Here is an 11152-nt window from a genome sequence, read left to right on the forward strand (position 1 = left end):
TTCCATTCCTCATTCTGGTTTCCCCTCTCAACCCTTTACTTCTCATCTGCTCATTAATCTTCTCCTCCTTCCCCTTCTCCCATGATCCACTCTCCTCTCCTATCAGATTCCTTCTTCTTTAGCCCTTTACCTATTCCACCCTGATCCCCCATCCACCCACCTTCCCCCTCACCAATTCTAACCTGCCTCTGCCAGCTTGTACTCCTTCCCCTCCCCCTACCTGATTCTGTCCCCTTCTTTTCCAATCCTGGTGAAGGGTCTCAGCCTTAAGCGTCGACTGCTTATTCCCCTCCATAGATGCTGCCTGACCCACTGAGTACCTCCAGCATTTCGTGTGTCTTCCTCACCACTCTGACCAAGAAATGTATCAATGAGCATTCAGCCTTACCGGGATCAAAATTTGCCAAGAACAATCATGGTCACGGAAGGATCATGCTTGCCCATGGCATATGACAAGGTGCATAATGATGGTGATGATGATTTTAAGGTGACTGGAGGAAAGTATGTGGGGATATCAAAGGTAGTTTTTTGTGGTAGGTGCGTGGAACATGTTGCCAAGGGTGGTGGTAGATGCAGATACATTAGGGTCATATAAGAAACTCTTTGATAGGCACATGGATGATAGAAAATGGTGGCTATGTACGAGGGAAGGGTTGGATTGATCATTGAATAGGTTAAAGGGCCAGTATTGTGCTATAGAGTTCTACGTTCCATGTTAGAAAAATATTATATGGACTGAAGGAAAACTTGCATTCATACAGGGATATTCAAATTTTTGGGATGATCATTAATTAAGAACTGAATTCATTATAATATTGGAAACCTGGTGGTTAAATTTACATAACAGAGTCTGACAGGTAGCATTAGATCGTAAACAGCACGGTACAAGAACAATCCTTTTGGTCCTGAGCACAATACCAAGTTAAATTTAACTTAAACTACAATGGTAACTTATATGTACTTTGATAATAAATTTACTTTGAACATTGAACTGTAATCCATTCTGCCTGCATATGAGGGAGAATGGGGATGAGGAACATTTTTCTTTAGCTTATCTGGCCAGTATTTTTATGAACTTCTCTGTTACCCGTCTTTCTAGGGAACCCTGGAGATCTTGTATCCTGATGCACATTTGTCTCCTGAGGACTTTAATGTCTATGGCCATGGAGGTCGGCACTTCTGGCTTGCCAGCTCTTGTTTTTTCTTCCTGGTAAGAAAGGTGGATTTGTTTTCATTAGCCCAGTCACCAGATGTTGATCCTTTGCTTGCAAATCCTCCCCTGTCCATGGATCATCAACTAGAATCAAGAACATCTCCCAATTCAGTTCACCGTTTCCCCAATAGGAACTCCGTTCTCTCTGTCTTGTTCTTTTGTTTATTTCTAGGCAAAGAATCTCAAGGTGAGTAGCGTTGTAAACCTTTATTTCTCAAACTTCCTGCATCTTCTTGTGGCAAGGAAACCAGCCCATCAAATCATCGAGGCTATGCCACCTCCTTGAATGATTCCCCCCATGGTAGCGCAGGATTAGCATTGTAACATACTGATTAGCGTAGCACTTTGCAGCTCCAGTGATCGAGGTCTATAAGGAGTTTCTGCGATCTTCCCATGACCATGCTGGTTTCCTCCCACATTCCAAACACTTAAGGGTTCGGGTTAGTAAATTGAGGCTATTCTACCTTAGTGCTAGAATCAGGGTGTCCCTTGTAGACTGCCCTTACTTCATCCTCAGACTATGTTGTCAATCTTTGCAAGCAATTCATTTTACTGTGTGTTTTGATCTACACATTAAGCTAATAAAGCTAATCTTTCCCTTTAAATCCTCCAAGAGGACCACAACTTTGTCGTAGGGTTTGGGGGCTTGCTTGCCTCAATGATCCGGAGAGCTATGTTGGCTGGTGGCAGGGCTTTCTGTTTTGCCTCTTGGTAGGGTCACCCATGATAAACAGGTCAAAGAGTAGAGGCCAGACTAAGAGTGGTCCACCGATCCTCTGGGTTTGGGGACTCAGCTCAGGTCCAACAACCCTGACTGGTCAAAAAAATTGTTCTGGAAACAGCTTTGAAGAACCCTCAAAGGACCTTCACTGCTGCCTTAAATGCCAGTGGTGTAAATGGGCAGTAGGCAAGCTCTTTTAACCTTTAATCTTCACTTGAAATGTGAACCACTTCTGGTTCAAGCAAGGTTTTTGTTCTTCAAAGTCTTACGTAGCATGCCCAGGTGCGCACACAAGCTGTGGGACTGTGAATCTCACACACAACAAACAAAATCACTCTGTTCCCACTTACTGTGCATCAAAATGGCTGAGGAGCAGACCTCATTACACAATGGCATATAAACAGCCTCCTCATTTGCCTGCGCTTTATTTCCCAGATTTATGACATGAATAGTTTGGCCGATAGAGCACTTCCTCAGAGCAGTTTAAGGTCTCACTGCATCTTTACCAGGGGCATACTGTGTTCTGGCTAATTAACAATATCTTGCAGTCTGGCTCTCAGGAGAGAAAACAACAGATCCTCACCAGTTTATGTCATTCCAACCAGACTAATGTTCGATTTAATTACATCCTGTTCTTTTTTATTTTTAAGTTGTCTACAGCAGTGACATCCACATTCCATAAGATCATATAACTATAAGACATAGGAGCTGAACTGGGCCGTTCAGCTCAATGAGACTTCTCTGCCATTCCATCATGGCTGATTTATTATCTCTCTCAACCCCGTTTCTCTGCCTTTTCCCCTTAACCTTTGACACCCTTACTGATCAAGAATCTATCAACCTCTGCTTTAAATGACTTGGCCCCCACAGCCATCTGTGGCAATGAATTCCATAGTATCACCACCCTTTGGTTAAAGAAATTTGTCCTCGTATCTATTTTAAAGGGACATCCTTCTACTCTTGGGCTGTGTCCTCTGGTCATAGCCTGCCACACTATAGGAAACATCCTCTCCAAGTTTACTCTATCTAAGACTTTAAGTATTGGATCGGTTTCAATGAGATCCTCCCTCATTCTTCTAAACACCAGTGAGTACAGGCCCAGAGCAATAAAACACTTCTCATACATTAACCCTTTCATTCCCTGAATCATTCTCATGTACATCCTCTGTACCCTCCCCAATGCCAGCACACCCTTTCTTCAATTATACTGCTCACAATACTCTGTGTGGTCTGACCAGTGCCTTGCAAACTCTCAGCGTTACATCCCTGCTTTTGTATCGTAGTCCTCTCAAAATGAATGCTAAGATAGGCTTCATTGAGATCCCTCCCCCCATTCTTCAAAACTCCAGCAAGTACAGGCCCTGAACCAGCAAATGATCCTCATGCATTTCATTCCCGGGGTCTCACTGTCTGTGATTATAGCTTGTCTTTTACCAGCTTTCTTCACCATTTAGCACCGAGTCGTTGCCCTAGTAAAGATTTCAACTCAAACTAGCTAGCCACTCCTTGCATGTCGCAACAGAGGGCATTGATCTTTACTGTCCCAGTTAAGCAATAATATAGAACAGTACAGGCCATTCGGCCCACAATGTCGTGCCAACCTTTTAACCTACTCTAAGAGCAATCTAATTCTTCCCTCCCACACAGCCTCGTTTTTCCCCTCATCCATGAGTCTCTTAAATGCTTCTAATGTGTTTGCCTCTACCAGCACCCCAGCAGCACTTTCCATACATCCACCACTTACTTCTGACTTCTCCCTATACGTTCCTCCAAACACCTTAAAATTATAGAAACATAGAAAACCTACAGCACAATACAGGCCCTTCGGCCCACAATGCCGTGCCAAACACATCCTTACTTTAGAAATTACCCAGGGTTACCCATCGCCCTCTATTTTACTAAGCTCCATGTACCTATCCAGGAGTCTCTTAAAAGGCCCTATCGTATCCACTTCCACCACTGTTGCTGGCAGCCCATTGCACCCACTCACCACTCTTTGCATAAAAAACTTACCCCTGACATCTCCTCTGTGCCTACTTCCAATCACCTTAAAACTGTGCCCTCTTGTGCTAGCCATTTCTGCCCTGCGAAAAAGCCTCTGATTATCCACACAACCAATGCCTCTCATCATCTTATACACCTCTATCAGGTCACCTCTCATCCTCTGTCGCTCCAAGTAGAAAAGGCCAAGTTCACTCAACCTATTCTCATAAGGCATGCTCCCCAATCCAGGCAACATCCTTGTAAACTTCCTCTGTACCCTTTCTATGGTTTCCACATCCTTCCTGTAGTGAGGTGACCAGAACTGAGCACAGTCCTCCCATGTGGGGTCTGACCAGGGTTGTATATAGCTGTAACGTTACCTCTTGGCTCTTAAACTCAGTCCCATGGTTGATGAAGGCCAATGAAGAATATTTCTTCTTAACCACACAGTCAACCTGTGCAGCAGCTTTGAGTGTCCTATTATACCCCCTAGTATTGGCCATTCAACAGATACCTAGCTGAATGTGCATGTGGGCCCTCCTATCTGTGTAGCACCCTCCAACGGTTCTTCAGCGCTGGTTGCAATCTCAGTGTGAAGATGAACCTCTCATCTTCATTTGGGTGTATCTTATGGATTTTGTGCTGCTGATCATGAAAATCACCATGAGATTTCCTTATCACACACCATTTTATTGAAGTTGCCTGTATTTGTTATTTCAACTCATAATTCAAGTCAGAATAACTGATGCCAAGATTAAGAAAGGCATTTTCGTTGGTCCACAAATCAAACAGATCATGAATGACAGGCAATTTAAAGAAGTTTTAGTGGGACCAGAGAAAATTTCGTGGAAGATATTCAAGGATGTTGTTGAAAATTTTCCTGGTAACTACGGAGCACCAAACTACATGCAGCTGGTTGATAACTTGCTTCAACCAAACAAAACCATGAAGTGCAACACGTTACTAAAGATTCACTTTCTGCAATCCCATTTAAACTTCTTCCCTGTAAATCTTGGCGCTGTCAGTGACGAGCACGGTGAAAGGTTTCACCAGGACATTGCGGTCATGGAGAAACCGTATCAGGGCAACTGGAATCCATCGATGCTGGCCGATTATTGTTGGACACTTAAGTGAGAAGCTTCAGACACTGAGTACAAACGAAAATCATCAACGTTTTTAGCTTAGCTATTGCAAAGCATCAGCACCATTATGTAATTAAAGGCATTATTTTCAATAAAAGTACCTTGTTTTTCCAAATTCCTACATGATTCAAGTAGTCTGAAATTATATTTATGTTCAGCTTTAAGCAGGCTATCATAAACAAAAAAAAATTTGGAATCAACACTTTCAAAAAAATTTATTGTCCATTGTAATAGTTATCCCGACAATCAAAACAAAATGCAGATGCTAGACATCACACCTCTGTCTTCTTTCTTTTCAGTCCTGATGACTGCTGCCATCAGGAAGGAGGTACAGGAGCCTCAGGATTCACACCACCAGGTTCAGGAACAGTTATTACCCCTCAGCCTTCAGGTTGTTGAACCGGAGGGGATAACTTCACTCACCTCAGCATTGAACTCTTCCCACAACATATGGACTCTTTTTTAGAAACTCTAAAACTCATGTTCCTGCACATTGGTTGTTTCCCCATCTCTATCATTGATTCTATTGTGTTTCTTTCTACTTACTGTGGGAGTCCACAAGAAATTGAATCAATACACACAAAATCAGGACCTGACGAAGGGTCTCGGCCCAAAACGTCGACAGTGCTTCTTCCTATAGATGCAGCCTGGCCTGCTGCGTTCCACTGGCATTTTGTGCACGTTGCTTGAATTTCCAACATCTGCAGATTTCCTCGTGTTTGCTTAAGAAATTGAATCTCAGGGTTGTATATGGTGGCATATATATATTTTGATAATAAATTTACTTTGACCTTTGAAGTTGTGTTGAATTTTGACCCTTTGCATTGAGTTGCAGAATTGAACTTCTGAAAGCCATTCTAATTGTGTCCTATCTCCCTCAGGTTTATTCAGCGATTGTCATTCTCCCAAAAACCCCTCTAAGGGAGAGAATCTCCTTGCCCTGTAAGTAATATCATTTTCCCCTTCTGCTTTACTAGTCAGCGTTTGTGAGTAAGGGTACTGTTTCTGGCAGGTTGCTCTTTCCTGTGAACCAAATACCCTCAGAGGCCTCTTCGCTAGGTACACCTGTTCACCTGCTCATTAATGCAAATATCTAACCAGCCAATTATGTGGCAGCAACTCCATGCATAATAGCATGCAGACATGGTTCAGTTGTTGTTCAAAATAAACATCAGAATAGGGAAGAAATATGATCTAAGTGACTTTGACTATGGAATGATGGTTGGTGCCAGATTGGGTGGTTTGAGTATCTCAGAAATTGCTGATCTCCTGGGATTTTCATGCACAACAGTCTCTAGAATAAGGGCTCCCAACCTTGAGTCCACAGAACCCTTGGTCAATGGTAGGGGTGCAAGGCATAAAACAAGTTGGGAGCCCCTGCTCTCGAGTTTACAGAGAATGGTCTGAGAAACAAAATAAAGCATCCAGCTAGCAACACTTCTGTGGGCAGAAAAGTCTTGACCATGAGAAAGGTCAGAGGAGAATGGCCAGACTGGTTCAAACTAACTCAAATAACTGTGCATTACAACAATACTGTGCAGAAGAGCATCCCTGAACATACAGCATGTTGATCCTTGAGGTGGATGGGCTACAACAGCTGAAGACCAACAGGAGGTATCTAATAAAGTGGAAACTGAGGGTACATACTTTGATAATAAATTTATTTTGAACTTTGGCATTAGTGTAGATATGAATCATCAGACTACTTATGTGTTGTATCACTCTGAATCTCTATCCCCTTCAGGGCTGGCATGGGCTCAGTTGGTTGAATGGCCACCTCCCTTGTGCTAAATAAGTCATGATCATCATTATGTGCCATGTCACATGATGTGGGTGATCATGGTCACATGACCATGATTGTTCTTGGCAATTTTTCTGCAGAAGTGGTTTACCATTGACCTACTGGGAGCATCTTTACAGGACGGGTGACCCCAGCCGTTATCGATACTCTTTCAGAGACTGTCTACCTGGTGTCAGTGGTTAGACAACCAGGACTTGTGATATGTACCTACTGCGCATACGACCATCCAGCAGCTGCTCCCATGGCTTCACATGATCCTGATCTGGTGGGGGGGGGGGAAGCACATGCTACACCTTGCCCAAGGGCGACTTGCAGGCTAGCAGAGGGAAGGAACGCCTTACACTTCCTTTGGTAGACTTATATCCACCCACTCAATAGTTAAATTCTTTACTAAAGGAGTGTCTGATGAAACAACATATCAAAATCAGAATATATTTTGCACACGGTTCTTAAATTCTGCTTTTGTGCGGGAGGAGGGCTTTGGGGGTTGACGTGCCTGTTCCAAATTTGTTCACTTTTTTTTTGTGTGGGGAGGTGGGATTTGGGGGTTGATTATCATGCTGCTTTTCTTTCTTGGTTTCATGGCTACCCGGAGAAGAAGAGTTTCGGAGTTGTAATAAATGAACTTTTGTAAAGGCGTCCCTTCATTGCAGGTGTTGATGTAAGATAGGGTGTGCATACAGGGATTGTCTAATTTTCTACGTATTATTGGTATCTATTGAAACTGCTCCATCTTCTTGTCTGTTTCTTCTCTCTTCTGTACCCCTGTAGCCAAGAAGAGCTTCTACACGTACGCCGGGATTTTGTCAGTGTTGAACCTGATCCAGGGGATTGGCAGCGCGCTGCTCTGTGCCGATATTGCAGCTGGACTCTGGTAGGTGTGAGCGATTTTGTGACCGGCACCCGGCTAGAAAGTGGATCCTCCAGGTGCTCCAGTTCCCTCCCACATTCCAAAGACGTACTTCGTATATTGTGGGCATGCCATGTTGGTGTTGGAAGCGTGGCAACACTTGCGGGCTGCCCCCATCATTTCCTTAGACTGTGATGGTCATTGACGCAAATGATGCATTTGAAGCAAGGATTATCCTGTTTGACCCGCTGCCGCCCAGCAAAAGGTTCAGGACACTAAAAGCCAGAACAAATAGACTGAGGAACAGCTTCTACCCCAGAGCTGTGGCCTCCATCGCACCACTCCCACAGAACAGTGACTGAAACTGTGAGCACACACAAGGACTCAAATACTTGCACTAACAGCACTTTGTGCATTACTGTGACATTCTGGTGCTGCTGCAACTTACTTTCTGCTAATTATCTATTTAATACTGTTTTTCTATCACTGTCTTGTTTTTATTTACTGCTTTGTTTGATTGCCTGAGAGGAAGCCAAATAGAGTTTCATTGTACCTATGTATAATGACAATAAAGATCATTCAATTCAATTCAATTCAATAAGCATACTTATATTGATACAGTAGATTACATTGATACAGGAGGGCAGGAGGAACATTTAAGAGACTCTCAGATAGGCACTTAGACGTAAGGAAAATGGAGGTTTAGGGGCTGTGAAGGAGGGAAGGGTTAGATCAACGGAGTAGGTTAAAATGTTGGCACAGTGTTGTGGGCTGAAGGGCCTGTACAGTACTGCAGTGCTCTTTGTTCTATTAGGAATCACGAGGGTAGCATTGTAGTGTAGTGGTTAGCTTAACGCTATTAAAATGTTTTGTGGCCCTGGTCCAATTCCCTCTGTAAGGTGTTTGTACATTCTCACCGTGATTGCATGGATTTCCTCCAGGTGCTCTGGTTTCCTCCCACAGTCCAAAGATAGACAGGTTGATAGGGTAATTGTTTAGCCAGCTGGCAGTGTAGTGGCATCTGCACCAGACTGTGGGGCGAGTGGTCCCGGGTTCGAGTCTGGCCAGCTCCTTGCATCCGTGCTGCGATGAGCTTCGAACTAGTGACTCGGCCTCATAAAAAAACAGGCAAAAGCAAAGAGATGGGAAGGTTGCCGCCTGCTGCAGCAGAAGGGTAATTGGTCACATGGCTGCAGGCTTGTTGCTTTGCTGAATCTCAGAGCTGCTGAGGTTAGTTTACCTTGATTCTCTTCCTGTTACAGCTGTGTGGATGCCACCACGTTCCTGTACTTCAGTCTGTTTGCTCCACTGATGTATGTGACCTTCCTGAAGGGTTTCTTTGGGTAAGTCGCCAGTATGGGCAACTGTCTTAGGCAATGGCGGTAAAGTTCCAGAATAAAACTACCACTGGACGCATCTACAAGGAACGCTGCCACACGAAAACAGCATCTGCCATCAAGGATTTCCACCATCCATGCCATGTTCCCTCCTCACTACTACCAGAAAGCCTTAGGTCCCACACCACCAGCTTCAGGAACAGTTATTACCCTTTAACCGGCAGGATCCTGAACCAGCCTGGGTTACTTCACTCACTTCAATTCTGAACTGATTGTATACTAACTACGGACTCATTTTTTTAGGACTCTACAGCTCATGTTCTCAGTATTATTTATTACATATTTTTAGATTATTTTTGTATTAGCAGAGTTTGTCTTTTGCATATAGATTGTTTGTCAGTCATAGATTCATAGAACACTACAGAACAGAAACAGGCCCTTCAGCCCATCTAATTCATAGCCTGCCTAGTCCCATTGATCTGCATCTGGACCATAGCCCTCCATACCAATTCCATCCATGTACCTATCCAAATATCTCTTGTGTTGAATTTGACTCAGCATTTGCCACTTAATGCTCATTCCACACTCTCTATACCCCTTATAATTTTGTATACCTCTTATCAAATGTCCTCTCAGTCTTCTATGTTCCAAAGAATAAAGTTGTAACCTATTCAATCTCTCCTTATAACAGGTCCTTCAGATCTGGTAAATTTTTGCTGTACTCTTTCAATCTTATTTACATTTTTTTTTTGTAGGTAGGTGACCAAAATTGCCCACAATACTCCAAATTCGGCCTCACCAATGTCTTATATAACTTCAACATAACATCCCATCTCCTGCGCTCAATACATTTGCTGCAAAACAACAAATTTTATGACATTGTAAATTCTGAGTCGAAGCATTTCCTGTATGTTTCAATGTACTTGTGATAGATAAATGAATTTGAATTGAATGGTTTCCTTTGTCTTTTTCTCTCCCCCACCCCCCCCCCCCCGCCAGCTCTGAGCCCAAAATCCTCTTCTCCTACAAGTCGCAGGTCGACGAGCCGGAGGAGACGGACGTCCACTTGCCCCAGACGCACACCGGCTCCCGGAAGGAAGTGCTGGACTCTGGCCCCTACTCCAGCACGCAGATCGACAGCTCGGCCTCCTACCTGGACGACCTGGCCGTGGGCAGCATCAACAGCGTGGACAGTGACCGATGGAGAATGATGAATGCTTGAGGGTGGGCGGGGCACGAGCAGCAGCCTACAGAGTTGTGGGGGCAGCAGAGAAGGACTCTTCGGCTCTCTCCTCTCATCACTGCTTCCGACATCCTGGAATTTCAGTCATGGAATGTATGCATTACAGGATTTTATAAATCCTGCCATTTTGAATACTCCCTCATTCACACAGCATCTTCTTGCTACTTTTTAAATATTTCTACATGTGCATCCCTTCCCCCCACCATTTAAAGTCGTCAAACTATTCCATACTGTAAACTTGTTTTAATTACTGCTCCAGGCGAGGGTTTGATTTCTTCTTTTCCAATGAGGAACTGGGGAAAGTTTGAAATTGGGGCCTGGCACCCTCCCTCCCACCCTCCCCAGTGTTTGCTTTCTGTCTGACCTGACTTGCCTGGTTTCATTCAGCATTTGCTTTTTCAATTTCTTTCCTCGGCTACAAATGAAGGAGGCCAAAACTGTCCACCAGTGTTTAAAGACTTCATTACAAATGCCTTTGCTATGTTGACTGGGGTAACTACTCAGCCTGGTGGTGGCTGTGACATTTGTGAACAGTCCTATTCTCTCCCACTGGAGATCGTCGGGGGCAATTTGCTCCCTCGAATACTGTCCATTGAAAGATTGAGGATGATTAATAAAACAAAAACTTATTTTTAAGTTTTTTTTGGCTTTGTCATTCATTTTATTGTTAATGGAGCAAAGTTTTGTAAAATTTTTTGTTGTGTTTAATTGTGAGAGGACTGGTGGTGAGGGCATACAATGTTGAGATTGGGTGAGGATGCAATGTGGAGGTTGAGGGAAGACATAATGTTGAGGATGAGGGAAGATGTAGTGTTGAGGTTGAGGGAGGTCACAATGTTGTGGTTGAGGTTGTTGAGGATGA

General features: G+C 43.8%; 1 protein-coding gene across 2 annotated transcripts in view; it reads left to right on the forward strand.

Annotated features, from left to right (window-relative positions):
* Positions 1 to 10926, forward strand: part of tpra1 (transmembrane protein, adipocyte asscociated 1) — a 54613-nt gene extending 43687 nt beyond the window's left edge. For both annotated transcript variants that reach the window (XM_059943945.1, XM_059943944.1), the window contains exons 7-11: positions 1100 to 1210; positions 5941 to 6001; positions 7632 to 7734; positions 8973 to 9053; positions 10047 to 10926. In XM_059943945.1, the coding sequence (XP_059799928.1) occupies positions 1100 to 1210; positions 5941 to 6001; positions 7632 to 7734; positions 8973 to 9053; positions 10047 to 10269 (579 nt within the window). In that variant the 3' untranslated portion in view covers positions 10270 to 10926. The remainder of the gene's footprint in view (positions 1 to 1099; positions 1211 to 5940; positions 6002 to 7631; positions 7735 to 8972; positions 9054 to 10046) is intronic.
* The last annotated feature ends 226 nt before the right edge of the window (positions 10927 to 11152 follow it).

This window comes from Hypanus sabinus, chromosome 19, assembly GCF_030144855.1.
Source record: "Hypanus sabinus isolate sHypSab1 chromosome 19, sHypSab1.hap1, whole genome shotgun sequence".
In the NCBI taxonomy this organism is placed as follows: Eukaryota; Metazoa; Chordata; class Chondrichthyes; order Myliobatiformes; family Dasyatidae; genus Hypanus; species Hypanus sabinus.